The 27,410-nt window shown below is 42.9% G+C and overlaps 1 protein-coding gene across 8 annotated transcripts in view; it reads left to right on the top strand.

Moving 5' to 3' along the window:
- Specc1 (sperm antigen with calponin homology and coiled-coil domains 1) overlaps window positions 1–27,410 on the top strand; it is a 271,073-nt gene that overhangs the window by 98,976 nt on the left and 144,687 nt on the right. Inside the window, exon 1 of one of the 8 annotated variants that reach the window (XM_052196815.1) lies at window positions 23,616–23,780. The exons of the other annotated variants lie outside the window; for them this stretch is intronic. Within the exon in view, the coding sequence (XP_052052775.1) occupies window positions 23,741–23,780 (40 nt within the window). The 5' untranslated portion in view covers window positions 23,616–23,740. Of the gene's footprint in view, window positions 1–23,615; window positions 23,781–27,410 lie in introns of those variants that run through there. 8 annotated transcript variants of the gene reach the window in all.

Genomic DNA, 27,410 nt, shown 5'->3' with positions numbered 1-27,410 from the left:
ATAGATCATTAAGATTTTTTCTTGTACATTTTTCTAAAGGTCATATGTTTACCTTTGGATTATGTGTGTGATCTATTTTAAGCTAATTTTGTGTAGGTTCTGAGATGGGGGTCAAGGGTTACTTACTCTGACTAGTCAATAGCTAAGGCGCTGTTTGCTGAAACAGAGCTACTTTCCCTCAGTGATCAGTTGAGTGTATTTGTATAGGATTATTCTGAGTTTCTTATTTAGAATCTATTTTTTTTCTGTTCTTCTGCCTTTACTTCTCACACCATCACACCTTTGTTGATCAGGAAGATTCATTCTCCTTCCTTGTTTCTTTCCCAAAGTTGTTTTAGAATAGTTGTTATTTTACCTACAAAAAAATCACCTGAGATGTGATAGGAATTGCCTTGGCCTCTATGTCAGCTTATGAAGGCTTGGCATCTTTTTACTATCCTTATTTTTTTTCATTAACATTTTATACTTTTCAGTGTACAAATCCTTACTTAGGCTAGTAAAATGGCTCAGTGGGTAAAGGCATATGCTGCCAGGCCTGGTGACATGAGTCCAATCCCTGGAACCCACATGGTAGAAGAAAATAACACGCCAACTGCCTCGGGTCTCCATAGGTGTGCATAATCACACACACACACACACACACACACACACAAACACACGCGCGCGTAAACAAACATACATACAAATACACACAAATAAATGTTTTAAACATAAACTTGATTAGATTTACAGCTGAGGAAGGGAAAGAAAATAAAGAAAATAAGATTTATAGGTAAATCTTATAAATATTTCTATTTTTACTTTTGGAGAACCCACATTGGTATTAGTGTGGCATTGCTAGTGCAATGAAATGCAGTTGCTTTTCACGTCTATATCTTTAACTTTGGTAAGCTTATTAGTTCTAGGAGCTTTTTGTCTGCCTTAGATCCCTTGTAATTTTAATGTAAGGGATCATCAGCCAATGGGGCATTTTTGATCTGTCCCTTTCTGATCGATTTCCCTTATATGTTCTTATCTTGCTTTCTTGCCCTGGCTGTACTTGGAGGGTTCCTCTGCCTTGTCCCTGATCCCAGGCTGAACACAGTTCATCTTTAGGTTAATGTTAGCTTTGGGGTGGGATGTTTTAGGCAGTCTTTATCCAGTTGAATATTTTCCCTTCTAATCCTGCTTTCAGATTTTTTGAGGATTTTCCCTTTATTCTATTTTTTTTCTTTTTCTTTTGAGACAAAGTCTTGCTAGGTAGCCAAGGGTGGCTTGGAACTAACTGCCTAAGCTGGGCTCAAACTTGCGATCTTCCTGTCTTTAACTCCCCTATGTGGAATTACCTGTGTATGCCACCTTGCCTCTTCTATTCCAGTTTTGTTTTGTTTTGTTTTTTGAGACAGGTTTTCACTGTGTGGCCCTTACTGGAATAGAATTCACTATATAGACAAGGCTGGCTTTGAATTCATAAAGATTCTTTATTGTATATTTCTTTCCTTTTCTCTTTCTTTCTTTTCTTTTTCTTTCTTTTTTGCCTATTCATATGAAAGATTACACTGATTTTTTTTCTAGCCTTGTACTTGCCTTGCATATTTGTTATCATATTTTTCATATTGCTAAATTCTTCTTGCTAATGGTGTTTATTTTTAAGTGATTTAATGTACATGGGTGTTTTGCCTGCATATACACCTATGAACCATGTGCATGCCTCTTTTCTACTGAAGTCAGAAGAGGGTGATGGATTCTCTGGAGCTAGAGTTACAGACAGCTTTGAGCAACCATGGGGTGCTGGGAATTGAACCGTAATCCTCTGGAAGAACAGCTAGTGCTTTTAATTGCTGAGCCATTTCTTCAGACCCCCTGCTAGTAGTGTTTTAGAATTGTTATTTTCAGCAGCTGGGCATGGTGGTACATGCCTGTAACGTCAGCATTGGGGGGCAAGAGGACCATGTATATGACACTGGGGTACATGTGTTCCAAGCTGTCCTGAGAGATGGAGGGATAGCAAGACACTGTCTCAGAAAGCAAGTCCGATATAGAGGTGTACACTTGTCTTCCCAGTACTTGGGAGACAGAGGCAGGAGGATCACTACAAGCTGGAGGTCAGTCTGATCTATATACACAGTCCCAGGCCAGCCAGGACTACATAGTCACTCAACTGATTCAACAACAACAACAACAAGAATCCTTTTCACCACGATTCCTGTAGGTCTGTATTTTCTTTTTCTGTGTGGTTTTGGAGTCAGATTCTGCTACTTGAGAAGATAAACCCTTCTATTTCTGAAGAAATTGTATAGACTTGGTATTAATTCTTCATTATCTGGTGAATTCCCTGGTAAACTTTCTGCAGTTGGAGTTATTTTTCGTTTTTTTTTTTTTTTTTTTTTTTTTTTTTTTTTAAGGATTTATTTCATTTATATGAGTACACTGTAGCTGTCTTCAGACACACCAGAAGAGGGCATCGGATCCCCTAACAGACGGTCGTGAGCCACCATGTAGTTGCTGGGAACTGAACTCAGGACCTTTGGAAGAGCAAGTAGCTAGTGCTCTTAATCACTGAGCCATCTCTCCAGCTCCATCATTTTGTTTTTTAATTAAGAAGGGAAATTTTTTATTTGTTTTGAGACAGGGTCTTTTGACACAGGCTGTCCTCAAACTCAGTATGTAGCTGAGGATGGCTGTGAACTTCGGATCTTCCTGTTTCTGCCTCCCACGAGTGGGATTACAGGCGCAGGGCAGCAGCAGAGCTTGGGTGGTTCTAGGTGTTGGACAAGAGCCTTGTGCATTCGTGGCAGGCACTCTACCAAGTGAGCTACATCCCCAGTCAGCAGGGGGCTTATTTTTAAAACTACAAAGGCAAACTTCCCTAATGCTTGTAGGACTGTCAGATTATCCACACCATGCTGAAGGAGGTGAACTCACCAGGCAGCCAGCTGTTTCTTCTTTGTTCCATTTCCTGTGCATGGAGGGCAGTTATTCATACTGTCCTTGAATTCCTGCTTTGAGTCCACGGGGTCTTGGCAATGTCTTTCCATTTAACTCTTGATATTGATCATTGTATTCTCCCTTCCCTTCCTCCCTGCCCCTCCCCTGCCTCTCCCCTCTTCTCTGTCATTAGTATTTTTGTTGTTTTTAGACAGAGTTTTGTTCTACCTTACATTAGCCTATAACACACTGTGTAGCCCAGACTTTCCTCAAATTCACAGCAGTACACTTGCTTCAGCCTTCCAGATGCTGGTGTTGTAGAAGTGAGCCGTCATCCTGACTTGGGGAAGGGAGAGAAAGATGGGACCAATGAAGACAAACTTCCCTTTCTCCTTGTCTTATTCTCTGGTGTTTAAGATTAAGACCAAGGTCTTATATGTGCTAGACACAGGCCCTATTTACTGAGCCTAGTCCAACTGGCCATGCTCTCTCTCTATATGTGTGTGTGTGTGTGTGTGTGTGTGTGTGTGTGTATGTGTGTGTGTGTGTGTGTGTGTGTGTGTGTGTGTAATTTCAGCCAATCACGTCATCTCTTATTTGTTTGCATTGTCAAAAGCTGAATCTCATGCCTCCTTTGATAAGAAAGCGTTTCTCATAGCTGGAAACACTGACATATTGGAGTATGAAGGATAAACCTGGCTGCTCTTCTCTCTGGGGAGATCACAGACATGGAGTCAATGCTTCATCTGGGAGCTGGGTGTCTCTTCTTGAGCTCTGGGCCTGTAGGAAGGGGCCATGAGGGAAGGGGCCTCCTCGCTCTAGTCAGAATGGCTAACAATAATACAAATGACAACAAATGCTGTGCATGTGGGGACGGGAAGGGGGCCGCACTGCTGTGCATGTGGGGAAGGGAAGGGGGCCTCACTGCTGTGCATGTGGGGAAGGGAAGGGGGCCTCACTGCTGTGCATGTGGGGAAGGGAAGGGGGCCGCACTGCTGTGGATGTGGGGAAGGGAAGGGGGCCGCACTGCTGTGGATGTGGGGAAGGGAAGGGGGCCACACTGTTTGTGGGAGCAGAAACAATGGAGCTGTTTTGGAAAGTAGTCTAGAGAGTTCAAATCAACAGCAATAAAACCCACCAAAGCCTAGAATTGGAACTGTGGTCTGACTAAGCTATACCAGTCCTGGAAATAAACTCAAAGTACTCTTACTTTCCTACTATAAAGATATTTGTACGTCCATGGTTATTGTTATTGTTAACAGAAATTAGGAAATATAATCAGCTTACATGTCTATTGACTAATGAATAGGAAAATGTTGAACATATATACACAAGAGAATTTTATTTAGCTGTATAAAAAATTAAAATTAGGAAATTGGAACTAGGAATGGTGGTTCACGCCTTTAATCCCAGAACTCAGGAAGCTGGGGTGGCAGATAGATCTCAGTGAGTTTGAGGCCAGCAGGTCTACATGTGAGTCCAGGAGAGTTCTAAGATACTCAGGGCTACAGGAAGGCTGGGCAAGAATTGGGGTAATAAGACAGTAAGGCTGGGATGTTCTGGGGTAATCTAGGAAGGGATGGGTGTGCCCTGACGTAATAGTGCTATAAGGCTGACAGGCATACCAGAGTATACCAGAGTAGTAGGGCAGTGAGGCCGAGTGGTGTGTGGAGTAATAAGATGACACACACAAGTAGTAACACACTAAAGTATTAAGTAAGAACTCCAGAAAGGTGCGTTGGAACCATAGGGCAGTGGGAGCTGGGAGCTATACTTGAATAGGAAAAACCAGGAAATTGGCTGAATAACAAAATAAGAAGCTTCAGGGATGGAGATGTTACCAATAATGGTTGCTTGTATTAACTAATAATTAGCATCTACTAATCGGGATGCACGTAGATGAGGCATCGCAAATAAATATGCCAAGTGCCACTGTGAAAACTCAGGTTCTGTGCGACCGCAGCACTAAAGATATGGATGTTTTCCACTGCTCTGGTAGGACATCGGGACTCAAGTCCTTGAATAGGATCTGCTCCCTTTTGTAAGTGTGCGTTGATTGATTGGTTTGCTAAGACAGTGATCATGAATGTAGCTCCTTCATTTGAGCTGGTTTGTATTCTGAACCTCGTGTGGTTCCAGTTCTCCAGGCTTCATTATGGAAGAGGGGAAAATGGAGAATTTAGCATTCTACTGAAGAACCGGCTTTATGTTCCAAATGAAAAGGCCTGTTTCTCTGGGTCTGGTTCAGAATCGTCACACGGGGTGGAAGGGAAACTGGAAGTCTTTCCACTGAATTCATGGAATATTATAAAGTTCCAGCCCTTGAACTTGGCAGTGACCTTCTGAAATGTTCAAGGCCCTCAATGGAAAACATGGTCAGATCTCTGACACTGCTTTTCCTGGCTGCCGGCACACAGTGGATCTCAGTGCTGTGCTCCCCCTTCGGAGTGCTTGTTTGTTTGCTATGGAATTGTCTTTGCCAATTGATTTCCACTTCAAAGTTTATTTGATGATCACAGGAAGTACTTTTCCTAAGCAAATTACAGTACAGGTGGTCAGGTGGTGTTGACAGCTCACCTTTCCTCAGTGGACCCATGCTGAGCTTTTCATAATCTAGTCCTATGGGATTTTCATTCTCACTTGCTCAGCCCCAAAGATAAATCAGTAAAGACAGTTTCATGTGGTAGGAAGTAATTTTGAAACATTGAGCCAAGAGATCTAAACTAAATTAAGTCAATACGTCGAATGGTCAGTGTGCAGGGTGGCCTGGTAGGAACCCGGTTTGGGGTTGATTATCTGGAAAAGACTTGCACACAGCCGGTGTAGCGATGTGGAAATTGTAAGAATACTCACCTGTGCTTTTCAAGAGGCACAGACTAACCTTGCCTGTCCCCTCAGTCCCCTCAGTACGTCCTGGTGATAAGGCTTTGAGCATGTCACCCATCACTGCTACCGGGACTGCTGTGCCTGTGCATTTCTAGAAGGAAGTCAGTGGAAAGGGTATGGGAGCTGTCAGGCTCAGTACTAAGGAGGCAGAGGCAGGAGGATCTCTTGAGACTTGAACTCAGTTTGAGACCTCCCTAGGATTCACAGCCAGACCCTATAGGGGGAGGGGACAGACAGCAAAGTGTCATCCTCACTCTGGTTTCCATTTCTGGCACTTGTCCCATGGTTCTTGGTGGTTTGAGAACAGTTCGTACACATTCACAGGTCACCTTGGTACTTTTGGATACAGATTCCCTGGGCCTAGAAACTTCAACTAATTTGATGGTTTGCTTGAACTTCAATTTTCCCCAACTAAAGTTTGGCTCAGGCAGAGGGTATTTGGGGGCTCACATGCCTGGGAGAAGAGCAAAATGCAGTCAGATCTGAAAGAACCCTGGGCAGCTTTTGCCCTCTGTGTTTCTGTCATCCTTTTCCCCTGGTATTGGCATCTCACTGAGTAGACCAGGCTGGCTTCGAACTCTCAATCCTGAGTAGCCACAATTACAGTTGCATGTTCCTGAAGCTGGCCCTGCTTTTGTCGTTGCAACTCCCCACCCCCCAGCCCCTTTCAAGGTCAACTTCCCAAGCCATTTCTTAACATTCCTGCCAACCCCCTGATTCATTCATAGTTACTTGTCTTACTTTCATTTTAAAAAAATCTTTGCGTGTCTGTGTGTGCTTGTAGGTGTGTGTGTGTGTGTGTGTGTGTGTTGTGTGTTTGAGAGTGTACACATGCCGCAGTGTAGATGTGGATGTTAGAGACATCGACTGTCTCAGAGGTCAGTGCTGTGTTCCTTCTGCCTTGAGACAGGGACACACACACACACACACACACACACACACACAGTCTGGAAGAGTAATGGTACACACCTTTAATCCTAGCACTCAGGAAGCAGAGGTAGGTGGAGCCCTGGGTTTAAGGCAGACAACACCCAGCACTACACAGAAAAACTGTTTTGAAAAACCAAAAAAGATTCCAGGGGTCCTTACATGTGTGCTTCCCACGGCATTGGCATTACGGACATTCATTACTGCACTTGGCTGCACTTGGGTTAGTGAGATTCTAATTTGGGTCCTTGTGCTTACATAGCAAGCATTAAGTCCACTATCTCCCTATCTCTATGCTGTGTGTGTGTGTGTGTGTATGTATGCACATATGGTCTTGCACATATATGTCCCTTAAAACAGAGTCTCTCACTGCATCATGCTGGCAGATGGACTGGACTGGCTAGCCAATGAGCCCCCAGGAGCTGCCTGTCTCTACCGCCCAATGTTGTAAGTATGCTTGGATATGCCCGGCTTTTCTGTGGTGGGGATTTGATCTCACTCTCATTAGCAAGCACTCTCACCCACTGAACCACCTTCCCAGCCTGTTTTCAGATTTTCTATACATGTGCTTATATTCACTTGAACACATCAAGGACCACTTGTACAGTTACCCTGACTTCTTGGAGATCAACTCCCTTCCTTTTCCAGTTATTATCAATTAATTACTCAGTTGGGGTCAGAGTGGTAATGCTGAGAGTCTTCTCTCCACGTGTGCCATTGTGCCATTGTACCATTACTTAGCTTCGCCGAGTGCTGCCTCTTCTGTAAAGTGAATATAATCACACTGTCACTAGAAGTTATGACAAAAGGAAGTATTCTGTTGGCTCCTACATCCACAGATTCTGCATCTGCAGATCTAACCACTTCATTTGGAAAAAGCAAGGCATCTGCAGGGAACATGTGTGGACCCCTTTTTCTTTGTGGTTCCCTATCCTATGGTTCAGTAACTATATGGGTTACATGCAAAGACTGTGCCACCTTTTGTTCCTGACACGTGGGGGGGGGCTGTATTGTGGGTGTGGGTGTGCCATCTTTGTTCAAGCATGAATGTGTATGTGGGAGGGGCGTGGTAGTTAAATGTGTTTATGTAGTGTGTTTATGTGGTGTATGTGTGTGTGTGTATGTGTGTGTGGCGCAGCTAGTCAGTGAGCGTCAGAGATCTGTCTGTTCCATGCCCCTGTCCCAGAGCTGGGATCATAGGCAAGTGCTACCACCCTTGAATTTTTATGTGGGCTCTGGGGATCTAACCTCAGGTCTTTATGCTTGCATCACGGGCATTGTGTCCACTGTGCCATCTCCCCCGTCGGTGCCACTTTATACAGGGAGAGCACAGTCAAGGCTTTTGTTGATTCAAGGTCTCAGAATCCAGCCCTCTGAAACTGAGGGATGAGAGTACCAGTAACAGAGAGCAGAACCCAAAATGCAGATACTTTTATAAACTGTGATCCTTTCCTCAACCATCTACATTTTAAAAATAAATCCTTGCTTAGCAGTTACAGGAGAAAACAAGATCCGAACTTCAAAACTCCATATCTGAGAATCTGGGACATCTCGCCCAGAGTCCTCAGGCTTTGCTTTCCTTCTTCTTTCAAGTTTTTATTAGAGTTCTTTGAGGTTGAGAACAATGTGGAGAGGTCGGATTCCCCATGTGCCTCTCCTGGCACACCCTCTCCACTATTATCAACACCCCTACAGTGGAACTCTGGTTACAACAAACCTGTACTGACATATTTACCACCCAAAGTTCATAACTGAGGTTGGGAATCAAATGACTATGGATGTGTCTGTCCTCGAATCCTCTGTGGTCTGTCTGTTTGTTCCACTCCACTGCCTAGTGGTAACCGGAAGTCTACTTTCTGTTTCCAGAGTTTTACCTTTCTACGAATGTTGTACAGCTAGATCCATACCGCAGGCAGCCTGTTTGGGTTGTCTCCTTTCTCCTAGATTTCTCCTTGTTGCCCGGTACAGTGGTACGTGCCTGTAATCCCAACACTCAGGCAGAGGCAGAGAGATTTCTGTGAGTTCCATGTTAGTGGCTTTTAAATGTTGTAGTCTTCCTCTTAACCCAGCTAGCTCCCAAATAATTGAGACTGGAATATTATATTAATTTAACAACCATTAAGGACACAACAACTGAGCAGTATTACCATATTTTAATCCTCTCAGCTAATCTGGCTATTTCCCAGAATGAAATGATATTTGCATTTTATTATTGATCTGTGTCTCTGGGCTTCAGATGTTTTCTCATGGTGTCTACTGGACTCTCTCCCTGTGGTCAGTTCCTACTTCCTCTTCTCCTTTTCTTCTTCCCCTGACTGGGAAGAAGTCCAGCCCTACTCTCTCCCCTGCTCAGTCATTGGCTGATCAGGTTCTTTATTGGGACTAATTGGGGAGCAATGTTTTGCAACTAAATATAGGGGCACAGAAGTCAGCATTTGAATAATAGAAGTAATAGAATCTTTATCCAGTGCTAACATTTATGCCTGCAGTTCTAGGCCAGGGTTATGTAGAGAGCCTGTCTCAGAAGACAAAAAAAATAAAAAAAATAAAAAAAAAAAATAAAAAAAAGCAAAAACAAAAATAAAAACAAAAAAAAAAACCCCAAAAAATTAAAACAACACCATGTCCAGACTGGAGAGATGGCTCAGGGGTTAAGATCACTGACTGCTCTTTCAGTAGTCTAAGGTCAGTTTCCAACACCTACATGACAGACAGTTCACAACCTCTGTATCTCCAGTTCTAGGAGGTCTAATGACCTCTTGTGATTTTTCCCAGATATCACATACACATGTGATACATAGACATACATGCAAACAAAAACACCCACAATAATAAATAGTAATAATAAAAAAAGAGTTCTTTATGTAGTCTCATGTTTGGTAGCTATTTTCTTTCTAGGACTGAATAATATTATCCCATCGTCAGGATGTACAATGGTTTATCATTCACTTGCTTGCTTCAGTTTTAGCACTTATGAAGACAGCCACTAGTTATACCCATGCAACCCAGTCTTCTTGAGCTGCCTTTCTCCTAAGATTATTAGTGTTTGCACCTTATCAACCAGTTCCTTCAAAGTGAAATGTTTCCTTTTTGGTTCCCAGTATGAAAATTAGGATCAGATTTGAAATAAATGTATGGAAGAATTTTTATGGTATAGAATAGAGTTTATTCAGGGCAGAGGATGGGAGTTAATGGGATAGTGGAGGCAGAGAAAGGCAGAGAGAGGGAGAGAGTAGAGAAGTGGAGGCCAGCCATGACCCTGTGGAGAGAGGGGGAGGGGAGGAGATCCCAAGAGGGGCGGAGAGGAGAGAGGTGAAAGTACAAAGAGGCAAGAGCGGAAGAATGTTCTAGTAGCATTAGAGACTCAAAGATAAGGATACTGAAATAAGTCCCTGCCTGTTATTGCTAGAAAGGTCTTCATTCTAAGGTGAAGGCATTGTAGGTTGGTAGGATTAAAAAAACCATCATTTCCATTTCTTTAAGATAGAAACGCTTTGTCTTTGTATCCTCTCACGTGGAAGACACTACACATCCCAGCCCTAGGGTTAAAAGACAGACAAACGTCCCTCCTGATGAATGGAAGCCTGGGACTCTCGTGCCTCAACTTGCTCCTTTCAGTCCTGAAACCGATTTTTCTCCAACTGTTGGTTGAAAATGACTCAAAGATATTTGACATCCACATTCATTCACCCAAGCGGTCCGTGTCTCCCACCATGTTCTCAGCTTTTCTCTGCGCATTAGGACTGTGGCAGTGAATAGACAGTGGAAGCCCCCGTTCTTGTAGACTACATGTCCTTTCAACAGGTTCAAACTAAATTCAGCATCCTCATTGCAGAGTTACTTAATGACTTCCCCTGGCATCAGGTCTTATCCTAGTTGACGTGACATTTTAGTTGCCTAGATTAATTCTGGAGTTATTGTCAGCAGTTATTTCCCTCCATGTGCAATTGTGTTTAGCAGTTCCATGTGTCTTTGTGTTTCCTTTGAGTTTCCCCGGCCACGCCCTCACAGCACCTCCCTCAGGCACAGCAGCTGCCTACCTCATTTCAGCCTCCATTGGTGCAGTATACTTCATTCTTTCCACCATGGGTGATTGGGGCCCATCAGGGGACATTAATTGAAAAAAATTTGTTAAATGAAGAAAGAAAGAGAATGGAGGGAGGAAGACAGAAATGAGAAAGGATGACAGATTTTAAACATTATTTGCCATCAAATATTGGCATAGGAGTTTATTTACTGATCTTTAGTTAGGATCAGGCATGTTGTTAGACTAGGCTTGCTAAATGAAGTTGCTTAACATCTTTAGGCATAGTCTGTAATTTTCAAGTTTATGGCTTTTTGGTATTAAAGAGAAAAATTCAACAGCAGGATACATTGAGAAACAAATGCACCAATAACTGGTTCGATAGAAGTAGTTGCAATTCTCAGGGTGCTCATTAGATTAGATAGCCTGGTCAAGTATTGGTTCTCTTCGTGTGCTTCAACCTTAAAAATAATCATTCACAAATGCATATGCTGCCAAAGAGTGGTCTGATGACATTAGACATGGTTGTGATGTGAGGGTATTTCCTCTGGGAAGAGAAGCCCTGCAGGAAAGACATGTGATCAAATTCTCCTCCAACTTGAACATTAGATTTCAGCTATGCATTCAAAGACTGATAGGCAACATTTTTCTTGGCTAAACATGGAGTCCCAAGTGTTCTCCCAGATCTTGAAATCAGTTTTCATAGCATGTCAAATCAAAAAGCAATGGACATATATTTTATGTTACTTATAGGACTGTGTTTAGCCAGTGTGTAGAAATGCATGCAAATTATTTGAGTTTTCATATTTAATTTTATTTGAAAGGAATTATGATTTGAAATATCGTATTGAGAAGCTGGTTTTTTGTTTGTTTGTTTGTTTGTTTGTTTGTTTTTTGGATTTGGTTTTTTCGAGACAGGGTTTCTCTGTATAGCCCTGGCTGTCCTGGAACTCACTCTGTAGACCAGGCTGGCCTTGAACTCAGAAATCTGCCTGCCTCTGCTTCCCAGAGTGCTGGGATTACAGGCGTGCACCACCACGGCCTGGCCCTGAGAAGCTGTTTTTTTTTTAACCTTGATTTTTTTACCTTGTTCTGACTCATACACATGAGCAGTTAAATCCACTTAAATGATAAATCTGTAAATAAATGATAAATCTGTAGATGATGAATCAGTTATTATTGTCAATTTTTGGTACTATGTTTTTGTTTTTATGGGAGAATGAGATCTGAGTCTTGCTATGCAGGGTTGGAGGGCCCAGATCCCACTGTGTTGATCAGGCTGGCCTTAACTTGAACTCCAATCTGCAGTGCTGGGATTAAAATCATGTGCCACCATACTCGACTCCAAATTTTGTTTTTGATATCATAAATAACTTAGAAGAGGTCACATTCGCCAGCATGTGACTTTAATTTGCCCACATTCTGAAGAGGGATGATGTTGGTATAGTCTGCATCAATACTTTTTAAAAACTTCCTGGAGTTGGCAATGACCTCATGTCTTGGTCCTGAGGAAATTTAGTCCTGATGTACTATTCAGTGATGTTTCATTATACATGAGTTTTAGGCAGTGATAACATTGTCTTCTATTAATTTCCCAGTCAGGGCTCTATCAGCTTAGATAAGATAATTTGTCAGTGGTTAAAGAACATAATTTTACTACTTTATATAAATCTCTTGAATAACCTGTATCTTTTGTTTGTTTTGTTTTGAGGTAGGGTTTCTCTGTAGCCCTGGCTGTCTCAAACTTTCTCTGTTGACCAGGCTAGCCTTGAACTCAGTGACATTTTAAAAAAGATGTGTAAATGGCACTTATGTGTGAGTACCCATGAAGTCCAGAAGAATGTGCCAGATCCCTTGGAGTTGCTACAGGCCTTTGTAAGTGACCTGATACAGTGTTAGGAAGTAAATTCAGGTCCTTTAGAAGAGCCAAGTGCTCTTACATCCCTCCAGCCCACTTCGGTGGTATTGTATTTGTTCCAATACCCCTAATAAAAATGGATTTGCTTCATCAGTGCTGTCATGGACTGCCTTAAGCATAAATTTGAAATTAATGGTTTTGTTCTCCAAACTTCTTTCCTATGGGTTCTTCCTTCTTCAGTTTACCTGGTTATCATCTGGTGAGACAAACTGATTTTTGCATCTCACCCATTCCCTTTTAGGGCATTTTATATCTGCTACTCTCTCCATACACTGCTTAAAAAAGCTCATCACCCATAAGTGGTTTGGTGGATTTTTTAAATTATTATTATTATTATTGTTATTATTCTTATTTGCCATTCAGTATGTTACCACATAACTAGCTCTTACAACAGAATTTGTCTGTTTTATTAAAAACAATGAGACAGAATTAGAAGGCCTTCAGTTTTACTATTTGTTTTGTGACTATTATGTCCTTGTCATGATAAACATTAAAATCAGTAGCATTTATATATGCTGCCCTTTGAATTTTCAAGACTTGTGCAGATTCCCTACAAATTAAGCAGAATGCCTTACAGTTTGCCTGGAGAAAGAAAAACCATTACCCGTCTATATTTTGTTGAACAATCTTCCTTTTCTTCTGGGGGCTTCTGCTTCCTTTGATCCATTGTAGAGCCCATACTTTACTGTTACTGATCATGCTTGGGGGTTTGGGATAGATGATCTTGATGAAATATGATCAGCTGTGTCTATTTTAACTGGAAAGTGCTTCTCATTTCTCATCTCTACACTACAGCTGGCTACTTGTACAAAAGCTTTTATGAGCCCACATGGTTTTTCAATTGCTGTAGGTGCCAAATGCAGAAAAATAGGGAATCTTCTTTGTTGTGGATAGCACATCCAAACAGCTGGCAGTGGCGTACGGCCATGGCTTTAGATGGTGCTTCAGCAGGGTCAGCAGGGACCGGTGCTGCTCAACAGCCGTTTCCTTGGTTCCAAGAGATAGAACCTTTCTTCTCTCTGCCTTTTACTTCTGGACGTTCTTTCTTTTGTTCTTGGGTTTAGTCTTTCAGAGTGAGAGGTTGGGCACTTAGCCATGGAGAAGGCCTAGAGTTTTACTTCCAGTGTCAGATCAAAGCCTTGCTGGAGTGTGGTGGTCACCACTGCTGGGAGCAAGCTGCAGGTGGAGCCTGTCCTGTCCAACCCCCAAGCATGACTAAGAACATAGGTGAGCATGGTGGCACGTGCTTAATCCCTGCATTCCCAAAGCAAGAGGCAGACCATCCATGTGAGTTCTGGGGCAGCCAGAGCTACACAGAGAAAAAGAGAAACGCAGTCTTGGTGGTGCACGCCTTTAATCCCAGCACTTGGGAGGCAGAGGCAGGTGGATTTCTGAGTTCGAGGCCAGCCTGGTCTACAGAGTGAGTTCCAGGAAAGCCAGGGCTAAACAGAGAAAAACCCTGTCTCGGAAAACAAACAAAAACAAAAACTCCAAAAACAAAACAAAATAAACAAACAAAAACAACTTAAGAACAACCAGCATTTGTCTAGGGACAAATGCCTACCCCTACCTGACTCTTAGGACCCGGACAGCTCAATGCTGGAGGCAGCAGTGCACGGGCACAGTGCTTGAGGAGAACCAACTTTCAGCCAAAGTACTCACCTTGCCAAGGGTGTGTCTGAATACTTAGTGCTTGTTGGCTGTGTTGGTGGACTGGTTATCAGACAAAGTGCTAAGTGGAGGTTGTATGTATTAGCAGGCTGTCCTCTTGAACCACATCCTTCCCCAGACCACTGCACTGTTCAGCAGCCTTCAGGCCAGGCCGCTCCCTCAGTAAGACACCTTGACAACCTCTTGCCTAGATTCATGCTATCCCACTGCAGCCCTATCTCCTTCCCCCGCTGGAGCACTGATTGTGACTTCTTCACAATCAACCCTTTGTTCACCCCCCTGAACAAAGAAGAGCCCAGAGCTGGGCCTTGCTGCTCAGGACGCTGGTGTCCATGCCAAGTGCCTCCTCATCCCTCTGTGCCTTCCTGCTGCTGCAGACATGGACAGAATGCAGCTCACTGAGAAGGGACAGGCTCACACTCGGCACCTCCTTCCAGAGGTCTTTCTGAAGGGACTCCCAACAGCATGTGTCTTTTACCTTTCAAACCCCATTCACCATATCCGGCCCTGCCTGAGTCTCCTTCCTGCTTAATAATCCTTGATTGCTTTGAATAAAGTCCAGTTCTGGAGCCAGGCACCTCCAGGGTCAGAGCCACCCGCCCCGCCCCCTCCATCCCTTCTCTTCCTCGCAGCCTGCCAGGCTTCAATCATGCTAATTAAATTCAGAGTGAGGGCCCAGGTCTTTCAGCTAGAAAACAATACAGTCCTAAGGCTTTTGCCTTACTTGACTTTGAGGGGCCGGGGATCACTTACATATCATCCTATTCATCTAAGGTGTGCAAGCCAGTGGTTTTTAATAAATTGGCCAAGTTATAACTGTCATCGCAAACCAGTGTTAAAACACTCTGTCGGTCCTCAGACCTCCCTCCTTCTGTTTTAACCACCAGCTCAGGCCAACCACAGATCTGCTTTTATCCGGATCGAGCCTCCCCCAGCCCCTGCACTGGACACCTTTCCACCACTGGAGTATTTGGAGCCAGGGTGCGGGCATTCACGAACCGAGCACCCAGCCCGGAGTCTGAGTCAGCCCTTGGTTTCACTGCCTTCTGCTCATGCTCAGGCTGCTCTTGGCTTTCTTCTTGTGTGAACCTGGTCCTCGTTCAACAAGGTGCCTATGCTTATGGGGAAAGCGGAACTTTTTTTTTCCTTCTCCAGAATGTGGGAACCTTGAATAATGTGATGTATAAAATAAGTACTGAAAACTGTTTCCTGGATAAATGAATCCATGGCCTCTACGGTGTGGGCTATCTTATCTCCTAAGATATTGAGGGTAGTGCACCTAAAGCCACTTTAATAGTTTATTTTTGAGACAGGGTCTCTCTACGTCTGACTGTCCTGGAACTCACTATGTGGATCAGTCTGGCCTTGAACTCGCAGAGATGGTGTGCCTCTCGCTCCCAAGTGTTGGGATTAAAGGTGTATACTACTACACCCAACTATTATTTTTTTATTTGATAAGGTAATGTTTTTGGCTTTTATTTGCTTTTAATGGAATTGGTTTTTGTTTTTTTCAGATTTATTTATTTTATGTATTTGAGAACATTGTTAGTATTTTCAGACACACCAGAAGAGGGTGTCAGATCCCATTACAGATGGTTGTGAGCCACCATGTGGTTGCTGGGAATTGAACTCAGAACCTCTGGAAGAACAATCAGTGCTCTTAACTGCTGAGCCATCTCTCCCGCTCCAATGGAATTGTTTTTTAATAAAATAAGTCATGTTTGATAGCTTGAGAAATACAGAACAAAATGTTTTTTAATTATTTTTGTTTGTTTGTTTGTTTAAAACAAGGTCTCTCTGTGTAGCCTTGGCTGTCCTAGAACACACTCTGAAGACTAGGCTGGCCTAGAACTCAGAAGTCTGCCTGCCTCTGCATCCTAGTGCTGGATCAAAGGCGTGCACCACCACAACCCATCTTTAATTATTTCTTCTTAAAGAAAAATATAACATGATCTAAGTATTACTAGGTCTGGGCATGTGCCCAAAGAATTGAAGGTAAGGACTCTAAAAGATTTGTCATGATGGATAAAATTGGTATAAAAAGTAACAGGTGGAGATAATTCAAGTGTCCATTAGTAGATATTCAATATGGTATGCTATGCATCCTTAAAACTAGAACATTCTAGGGCTAGAGATGACTTAGCAATTACAACCATACTCTTTTGCAGATTTTTCTCTTCTAGGTACTTCACAGGAGTGGACTTACATCACATCAGCCCTTCTGTAATGGTTTGTTTTAACACAGTGGCGTCAAGGCTCTTCCATGTTATAGAATGAACCAGAATTTCCTTCTTTTTCTTTTCAAAAGTGTGTGTATATTGATAAGCCTGCTATGGCGTTACGTACCTTCAATCCCAGCACTCAGGAGGTATCACCGTGATGGTGATGTTTGCAGAGCAATGTAAATCTACTGCCCACTGTGAAGCTGCACACAGTTAAAATCAGCACGGATAAGATGGTATGTGCATTTATCCCAAATTCTAAAAATAAATTAAAAAGAGATTCAAAACGTGCTGGAGAGATGGCTCAGCAGTTAACAGCACTTGTTGCTTTTATAGAGGATCCAGATTCGGTTTCCAGCACCCACTTGGTAGCTCACAGACATCTGTAGCTCCGGTGGTAGGGGACCTTATGCCCTTTTCTGAATTCTGTAGGCACCAGGCATGCATAAGTTCCATTTGCATACGTGCAGTGCATACGTGCAGTGCATACATGCAAAACTACTCATATACATAAAATAAATTTTAAATGAGATCCAAAGGGAAAAACCTAGAAAGTAGTTTTTAAAACTTTGTGTTAAGTCTTTGTGAGTTTCACATCACGTACCCCAGTCCCCTACATCCCCTCCTCCCTTCATATCTGCCCTTCACTCTCATAACCTCCCCACCAAAAACAAAAAAAAACAAAAAAAACAAAAAAACAACACAGAAACATTAAAAAACCAAACCAAACCAACCCCCCCAAAACAACAGCAAATCCAACATTATTTAAAAGACTCTCTTTTGGAAGTCAGTATTAAAATATGGTGATTATTTTTCTAAACATCTCTCTCAACAGTGGTCTGCCGTCACAACAAACATGGGTTATGGTTTTCAAATCTGGGGAAGCCTCTGGTAACCACTTTTCTTTCTGTTCTTTTGAGATCATCTTTTTCATATTATACACATAAGAGAGACCCTGCAGCGTTTAGTCTGACTTGCTTCACTTAGCCTAGTGTTGCCAGTTCTACACATGTTGTCTTTAGTGACAGACTTTAGTTTGTTAAAGACTACATAGTATTCCACTAAGTATTTTTCTATATTTTCTTTATCCACTGATGGACTTGCTCATTCCTTGGCTGCTGTCAGTAAAGTTTCAACAAACACTTAGTGCAGATATCTCTTCAAGACATCCATTTTCCAGTAACCACATGGTGGCTCACAACCATCCATAATGAGAAACAAATTAAAAAAAAAAAAAAAAGCCTATGGGCTGGAGCGAGCGGGATGGGGATGGGGCAGAGTGAGTGGACCAGAGCAAGAGGGAGAAGGGACGGGGAAATAAATAAATAAGTAAATAAATAAATAAACAAACAAATACATATGCTTAAAATAAAATGTCCTCACCAGCATCCATGTTGCCATCTGTGCCAGGATTTCCTGTTTTTTAAAGCCAGATTTTATTGTGGTCTCTGTTGTTGCTACATCTTCTCACTTTCTTCCTCTTGGCTGTTATGAATTGTGCTACTGTGATCCTATCTCCTGGAAGCCCCTGATCCCCTATCTTTGTACTCTTTACCTTACACACCAGGAAGTGGGATTGTGTGTCATGGGGCAGTTTGATTCTTCTGCTTTTGATGAATCTCCATGCTATGTTTAAAGCAGCTATACTAATTACAACCCACCAGTGTTGTGTAAGCTTCTCTTTGCTCTGTATTCTCATCCATGATTTATCACACTTCACATTGTCCTTTTGGTAATGAGAGCTGTCCTCACAAATGTAATGATGCCTCACAGTTTTGATGTGCATCTTCCTGGTGATTAGAGATTTGAACATTTTGTTAAATGTCAGTTGGCTCCTCATATCACTAGAGAAATACATGCTCAGATCCATTGCCCATTTTGGAAGAGATGTAGCTCCATCTTTCTTGGTGGTACACGCCTTTAATGCCAGCAGAGGCAGGCAGATCTCTGTGAGTTTGAGGCCAGCTTGTCTACACTATACTGTCTACAGTATAGTGAGCTCCAGGACAGTAAGGGTAAATACAGTGAGACCTTGTCTCAAAACATAAATAAATAAAATATAGATTTTGTCTTCTCACTTTAATAGCAGAAGTTTTATGGACAGCAGAGACTTTTTTTTTTTTAAACATAAAACAGGGTTTTACCACAATAGCAAGAACTATATTCAAGGTTCTTAGGATTAGGAAGGTTGAGAAACATTGTTTTAGAGATTCAATACTCATGGTAGCTTTTGTTTGAGGAATTGACGCTTTAGTTATATTGTGAGTAAATAAATTATTACTCTGTGAGGCTAATCTTTGTGACAGTTTAGCATACCTAAGAAGAGGGAGCCCTAATCAAAGAGCTGCTTCCATAAGATTGGCCTGTGGACCTGTCTGTGGGGCATTTTCTTGATTGCCAGTTGATATAGGGAGACATAGTCTAATGTGCATTGTCCCATCTGTAGGTGGGCCTGAGCTATATACATAACATAGTGGGATGTGAGCCTGGAAACGAACCAGCAAGCAGTGTCCCTTGAATGATTTCTGCTTCAGGCCTTGGTTGACTCTCCTCACCAGTGGACTGTGATCTGGAAGGGTCAAATAAACCCCTTTTCTCTCAAGTTGCTTTTGTTCACCGTCATAACACAGCAACCGAAGAACAAACTAGAACATAACTGAATTACTGTGTATTAGGTATTGGGGATGCCAATATGATCATTGCTTCTCAGAGAACGATCCCAGACACACAAGAAAAGATGGTGAAGCTAGGGTAAGGACATGAGGAAATGTAAGCATTTACAAAGTCTGTGAGTCCAGTGAAAGAAAATACTGAATTCTGTCAAGGAGATGCCTGGGAAAGAATTTAATAGGTGATAGTAGTGCCCAATTTATAAATAAAATTGTAACATAACCAAACACTATTCATGGAGTGGCTCAAATGATAGGGATTAATTTCCCACAAGTCCCAGTTCTGATGAGGATTCTTTTCTTAAACTAGGTTACCTTCTTACCGTGTTTGTTTATGACAGAGATGTCTTTCTCTTTTTAAAGCTATTAGTAAGAGGTGGGCCCCACCCTTAAGGCCTCATTGAACCATCACACTGGAGGTTGGGATTCAGTAGGTTCCTTAGGGGTGGGCACAATTTGGTTCATAGCAGATGAATTGGTATCTGTAATCACAGAGGCTTAAGACAAACAGCTGTATGTTCAGAACTACAGCTGGCCTTATAGTTGCTGGAATATAAGGCAGAAACCATGCCACACTTTTGAAAGATGATGCTAGAGTTGTAGGTGCGTAATTGAAGTCGTAGACATTCTAAGGACCTGTGTGCCACACCTATGAACTGGGGACCTTATCTTAAATATAGAGGGGAGTCACTGGAAGCTTTTAAACAGAGACAGCATAAAGTCAGACTTGCATTTTTAAATTTATTAGTTTATTTTTAAATTTATTTAAAAAATGAGATTTATATATTTTATCGTATATGAGACTGTTTTGTGTCCTTGGTGCCTGCAGAGGTCAGAAGAGGGCATTGCATTCTCTAGTACTGGAGTTGTGGATGGTTGTGAACCACCATGTGAATGCTGGGAACCAAGCCCAGATCCTCTGCAAGAGCAATAATTGCTCTCAACTGCTGAAACACCTCTCCAGCCCTTGAGATTTTTAAAAGTTAGAAGGAAGTGCAGTTTGAGCCGCAAAGCCAATGCAGTCACCCTTGAAAGCAATGAAGCCTACATTGGACAGAAGGCAGTGATGCCAAGAGAGAGGTAAAAGCTAGACCACGTTAAGAACATGAACTACAGAACTGACTACATGTTTTAGATGTGGGAGTTGAGAGACTCATAAGAGGCCAGGTTGGGCTGTTGTCTGGTGTTCATAAAGAGGTTTGGTAATGGCGTGCTTGGCGTTTTACAGAATTAATAAAATGACTCATCCATTTCCAGACTCTCTGGATAAGCTTAGACTACTCTGTAAACAGAAGCTGTGTCACTCTTAAAATCTTTACAGACTCAGGTTTGTCTCTCATTAGAGAATTATTTGGGGGAAGTTGATCATCTTCTCTGGATCCATTCTTCTAATAAAATGGGTAGGGAGTTTGAATATGATTCTGTGTGGATTTTTGCTCCAGCATTGTCTTGTATAATTTATTTCTCTAGACCATTTGTCCTAAAGCTCTACTAGGTTTTGTGGATTATGGAAATAAATGTGATGATACGTGTCTGACAAAATAGTATTGAAGAAACCAGTTCATGGTACTACCACTAAAAAGTAATACTAGCTTGTATAAACAGTAAACAGCAATACAAGTAATACACAGTTAAGGGATGATTTGCAGAGCCTGTATGTTTGTTCATTTATTCATGCTTTCAAGAAAAGTAGTTTAGTGGGAGGATAATAGTTAGCACACATGGCCTGCCACTGAGGATGGGACTATTGCAGTTTCAGTTACCTATAGTTAAAATATGAAGTAGAAAATTCTAGAACCTAACGGTTGGTAAGTTTTCAACTTGCAGTGTCCTGAGTAGCATGCACAGTGAAGTCTCATGCCATACAGCTCCAGGATGTGAATCCTGGAATGCTTGTGTTACATACACTGCTTTCGGCTGGCCGATTAGCAGCCATCTTCCTTATCAGAGAGCCCCTGCCACAGCACTGCGATGCTGTGTTCAAGTAACCCTTCTTTTAATAACGGCCTGAAGACGAGAGTAGTGACCCTGATAATATGAACATGTCAAACACATATCATAAAGCCCTCCCATTAAAGAAAAAGGTGAAAATTCTCAAGGACAGGAAAAAAAATCATATGATACAGTTGTAAATTATTGTCACTCTCTAACTGTGCCTATTTTATAAATGAAGTTTTATCAGAAGTGTGTGTACTGGAAGAAATATAGTATGAATACGATTTGGTACTATCAGGTATTCACTAGGAGTTTGAAACTCATCTCCTGTGGTATCCCAATAGTGCTACTGTGCCCAGTAGTCACAGAGTGTCCTAGAGAGCCACAAAACAGGAAAGGCATCTGCTGGCCTGGGGTGAGGAGAGCAGCCTCAGAGTAGAAGGACTTTCGAGCCCAGGTCTAGGAGGTGAGTCATCGGATCTAAGCAACATGAGTGTCTGGGGGAAGTGTATTCCAGGACAAAGATGCAGGAAGTGCAAGACTGTGGGGTAGTTGGGATCTGGTGAGTCCAGGGTCATGGTGGCCTTTACAAAACATTCATTCTATATGACAGGATTTACTGATAAACCTGATGTGAGAGGAATTGAAGTTGCTGACCTGAGTCACTGGAAGGATGAAGTTTTTAAATTACAGAGATAAAGAAAATACAAGAGACATGTGTCTATGGAAGAGAATCCAGACATCTTGTTTTGTTCTGGTAAAATTGGGTTGCTTCTTAGCCTTTTAAGAGCGTTTGTCAAGAGGTGATGTGAAGAAGGCAGTGAACTCACAAAAGTCTGCAGTTCAGAAGAGAGGGTCGGGCTGGACAAACACTGATAGTATTTAAAGACCACTGCACCCGTGAACTCATAGTACAGTGGCCTACACAGATCAAGCCAATCTACATTCTAGCGTGGAGGGCAAAAGGCTGGTTCCCCAACTGAGAAGCTCTAGACAGGTGATGGCTTCAAGAGGAAGAAGAGTCATTTTCTTTAAGGGTGTGGCCCTTTAAAGAAATGCTACAGTGCATGGACCACACCTAAAAGTATATGGGCAGTATAAATCGGATTTTTTTAAAAGATTTATTTATTTATTATATGTAAGTACACTGTAGCTGTCTTCAGACACTCCAGAAGAGGGAGTCAGATCTCATTACGGATGGTTGTGAGCCACCATGTGGTTGCTGGGATTTGAACTCAGGACCTTTGGAAGAGCAGTCGGTGCTCTTAACCGCTGAGCTATTTCTCCAGCCCTGGATTTGAAGGATTATTTAAAAAAAAAAAGGTAGGAGGAAATACAGAGGGGTGGATCTGGGAGGAGTTAGTTGGAGGAGTTGGGGATGAGTATGATCAAAATACATTGAATGACATTCTCAGAGAATTAATAATAATAATAAATTAAACAACTAGTGTTCCCCCAGCATAGAGAGTACTGGTCTTTAATCATAACACTGGGGAGACAGAAGCAAGCAGATCTCTGAGTTTGAGGGTAGCCTGGTTTATATAGTCCTGGTTTCAAGACAGCCAGGGGTACATACAGAGACCCTGTCTCAAAACAACAATAACAACACCAACCAAGCAAGCAACAAAGCAGTGTTTAGTGAGGCAGGGGGAGGACCTGTCATCCTATTCGTGATTTTAGATTTTATTATTCCTAAGTATTGTCATTGTAAGATTTAGTTAGATCAGGCTATTTCAACGGTAAGATGAAGGATAGACAGGGTCATTTCCATAAAACCATTTCTGACAACAGTTCCTGCTTCTGATTGGCGTGCACAGTATTATTAGCATTGGATCGTGGGCAGGACTCTGCCAGATTGGTTTTGCTTCCCCTGTTCGCTGAGAGTTGTTTGTTCCACATTCATTCATTTGCGCCATTTAAAAATATTTATTAAACGTCTGCCTTGTGTCAACTCTAGGTTTTTCTTGTCCGGAGAGATCTGATTTCTCATGTGCAAGACTTCGGATCTTTCCCATGGCACTTGGCTTCAGCGTTCCACAGTGGGGTTTTTCCAGCCTACCTTGTCCAGCTGTAGTTCTCAGTGTGGGCGGGGAGAGGCCTGAAGTCGGTCATCTGACAAAGGGCCTGGAGAGCCTCTTTGGACACTTGGAACAGTATGCAGATGAGGGGGCGGGCCTCTCTTGACAGACAGCAGGAGTTGAGGTGGGAGGGCAACAGGATGCAGATGAGAGGGGCGGGCCACAACGGGCAGGCATTGAGAGCCCAGGGGGTGAGCCTGGTCTGACAGACCACAGGAGCTGAGGGGGGCGGGGCGAGTCAGTCAGGCGGGATGTAGATAAAGGGGGTGGGTATTGAGGATTTCCCAGGGGGCGTGGTGTATGAAGATGAGGGGGCGGGGCTCGCCTGCGGGCGCGAGGAGCGGCTCTCTGGCCGCCGGGAACTGGAAAGCGCTCGGCTCTTTCTTTGACTGGAGTGGACCAGCGGACGCTACCGCCTCACCAGCGCGAGCGGGCGCGCGCTGCGGCACGGCAGCCACTCGGTCCGAGGCCGGCCAGTCGGCGGCCATCGGGATCTGCCGAACATGGGCAACCACTCTGCGAAGCTGGAGGAGCCCGAGACAGGTCTGTGGGGTGCGGGTCGCGCCCCCTCCCCGCCGCGCCCTTCCCCCACCGCGGCCCGCCGCGCAGGGGCTCGAGGCAAGGTGAACTTCCCGGGCCGTGAGTCTCCGCTCTGGAATGCGCTAATGGGGTTGTGAAATTACCTGTGCTCGCTGGGCTGCCAGCCGGGGCGGGGCGGGCGCTGCAGGCGGCGGGCCGGCCGGGGTCCTCCCTCTGCCGCCAGTCCCACCTCGAAAGCTAGGAGGGCATCTGAGATGAAAAGTGTGACTTGGCAGTGCTTTTCTGGTTCTTTGTCCATTTTGCAGTGTGTCATTTGCAGAGCACACACTTTCTGGAGTCCCACAGAAGGTGGCGACCCGTCAGCTGATTTGTTACTCATGCTCAGACCCAGGACTAGAATGTGATTGTTCCTGACCCAAAATAATCTGTACCTGTTCTAGGATGACAGAAACTTCTCGGTTTAACAACTTTTTATTTGCTTGAAAACAGAGTGAGCTTGGTGGGGAGTGAGCTGGGTTCTGGTTTTCATCTTCTGTTTGTTCGACTGAACTCCGCACAGGTTTAGATGCTGAACGCCACCGGTGTATTCAGAGCAGCACTATTGTCACATGAATTAAATGAGATTTAATTTAGCCGCAAAAATGGCAATCCTAGTATATTGGAAAAATTTGGTGGCAGGTGACCAGTCAGAACTATTAATTTTTTTCAAAGTAGTGGTGATTTTTTTTCAGACCAAGCCTTTTTATTATCTTAAAAAAAAATGCTTCCCGTGTGTTTGACTTCTGACGCTGCCTGTGCATTCAACACTATTCCATTTTCTGCTGCTTAAGAATGAACACACTCGTTTTGTGCACATGGAACCTCTTGAGGCCTGGATGACTTGCTGTCTGTTTTAGACTTAGGTCTCACAGAAGAAACCTTTCTGCTGGCCCACAATTACATGCTGTTTTTGGTGCTGTTCTGACCTTACCAGGGGTTCCAAATAGCCCACCCAGTCTTGTTAGAGGCAGTATTGTAGGAAAGCCCAAGTTGATGTGTCAAACATTCTGAGTGCCTCTAAGCAGCACCCCTGGAAAAGGAAAAACAATCAAAGCAGTAGTAATCTAAAGTGTTTAACTTGGAAGGCAGTTATGCTCCCTACTGTACCACCAAGGCCTTTTAACTTGAGGACAGTATTGAGGCTCTGAGGTCAAGTGGTCCTTCCAGTGATGTATGCTTTGAATCTAGAGCAGTGCTGCATGTATAACCCCATCATCCTAACCCTATCTACATCCCGTCATTCACACCCTAGCACCCTTGGGTCTGGACTGTTGTTGTTGCCTTCCTGACATTTGTGGTGCATTGGACTGTTAGACCAGCCATTACTCAAAACTCTGACAGCCACACTGGAATCTTAGGGGTGAAAAAAGAACAATCTTAGGGGTGAGTTACTCTGAGGTGTACATAGAGGTCTCACACAGCAGTTATTTGAACTTTGTACAGAATAACCAGTAAATATAAAATAAGAATAATCTCTTGTTTATTCTACTGAGAAAAGTTTGCATGAGCTAGCTTATTGATAAACTAGGTAAAGGGTAGGTCAAATTAAAAAAAAAAAAAAGCACTTGTCAGTGCCAAAGAATTGTGAGAAACTATTCTTTCCTTTACCTAAAAACTTACAAATATAGACTGTCACATTTGTTTATCAGTTGTTTGGTATTCCAATTTCCAAATGCCCTTACATTTTAAAACTTTATAATAATCAAGAAGATCAAAAGATATGTGTATGCCCGTGGCTTATTTTATCTTAATATTTGTGTGGCTTGGATGGAACTCAGGGCTTTCTTTGCACATGCTAAGCACATGCTCCACCACTGGGCTCCATCCCTAGCCCTTTGTTGTGGGATTTCAAAGTGAGTATAATTTCAGAACGGGAATGTATTCTGTCTTGCTGCAAGTAAAGAGACTTGATTAGAAATCTTGTTAAAGGCTTTAAATATTGAACTCTGGCTTGAAAGGATGAGCATGATTTCAACAATGCTCTTCATGAAATGCTGTGAAACTTGCCAGTGAGATTCTAGAAAGTAGAGTTCTATGCAGGATGAATGGACAGTTGGTGCATTGAACTAGGATCTGTACAAGTACTTCTGCAAAGATGAGGGTAGTGGTAAGAGGGAATTGGAGGCCAGAAGAGGCAAGAATACCTAAGTCTGAATCATGAAGTTCCTCTACTGTGTTAATTGTATCCTTTGGGAGCTGACACCCAGGAATGCATGAAGTTTATTACAGGAAGTAAGACCAAAGAAAGAGGAAGCAGAATTGATGAGGAAAACCCTCCAATTATAAATGCAGTTACAGGGAGAACCTCAGAATCATGCTGGCCTGATGAAGTTGTAGCCTGTACATGAGTTCTACAGCAAAGCTGACTGTTAGGAGAAATTTTCAGCTTTCTGCCCACCAGTCCTCAGCCCTTCTGCTGTTGTTGGTCATTGGCCAAAAGCTACTGGGGGCAGGGGATGTGCTTTTAAGGTCAAAAGCCAAGTGGAATCCAAGGATCCTGGTGGTGTCTGAATGATGTGTTCTTTCTCAATTAGAGATTTTAGTGATGCCCCTTTAGGGCTGTCTGACAACAGTACTTCAGATGTTTGGACAAGGACGTTCTATTTAAAGGGTCAAGGAGGATAATAAAAGTGCTCCATACCAAGTCTTACTAACTTTTGAATTCAATCCCCAGAATCCACATGAAGGAATGAGAGAACTAGTTTATTCAGTTTGTCTTCTGACCTCCTCTGCACCACACACAAGTAAATAAATGTAATAAAGAGGAAATGAATGGTATTTCTCCTCCTTTCAGACTCCTTCTGAGGCTTGAGAGGGCTGATTACATAAGCCTGTTCTTCAGGTGATGCTCCTACCCACTTTGGAGGAGTGTTTAGGCAGAACCCAAGTTCTTAGAGGCTGCTTTTGTAGCTCTGTGGCATCTATACTGGCAGCAAGGTTCTCCTATGTTTGTGTTTTTTTGAGTTGGTTCATCGTAACTTTTTCTGGTATTGCAAGATGGTAAAGAAAAATGATCAGGTTAAAGACAGAAGTTCTATGTTCAAGGCAGTTATAATTAAAAGAGCATGGTGAAGGCTACATCCCTTACTTGCTACAGGGTCTAGTTAACAGCCTTTCAGTTTCTACGCAGGGTGCCACAGGTATTGCAAGATGGTAAAGAAAAATGATCAGGTTAAAGACAGAAGTTCTATGTTCAAGGCAGTTATAATTAAAAGAGCAAGGTGAAGGCTATATCCCTTACTTGCTACAGGGTCTAGTTAACAGCCTTTCAGTTTCTAGGCAGGGTGCCACAGGGCTACAGCCTGTGTTCTGTTTAAAGGCATCTGGATAAATCAATGGACAAGCCCAACCAGCTTGGAGTTGTATTGACCCAGAGGGAGGAGTGCAATTTTATAATTCTGCCTAGAAAGTGAGCTGAGAACTTCTGATCCTCCTGCTTTCACTTCCCAAGTGTTAGCATTACAGGCACATGCTGCTTCTGGGTGTTTTGTAGTGCTGAGGATCAAGCCCTGGGCTCTGTGTATGATAAGTCTTCCTTACTTTCTTCTTTTCTTCCTTCCTTTCTTCTTTCCTTCCTTCATTCCTACCTGGTCT

The sequence above is a fragment of the Apodemus sylvaticus genome, chromosome 10 (genome assembly GCF_947179515.1).
Source record: "Apodemus sylvaticus chromosome 10, mApoSyl1.1, whole genome shotgun sequence".
NCBI classification, from domain to species: Eukaryota; Metazoa; Chordata; class Mammalia; order Rodentia; family Muridae; genus Apodemus; species Apodemus sylvaticus.
The sequence above is the reverse complement of the archived record's forward strand: the minus strand, read 5'-3'. Positions and strand labels throughout refer to the sequence as shown.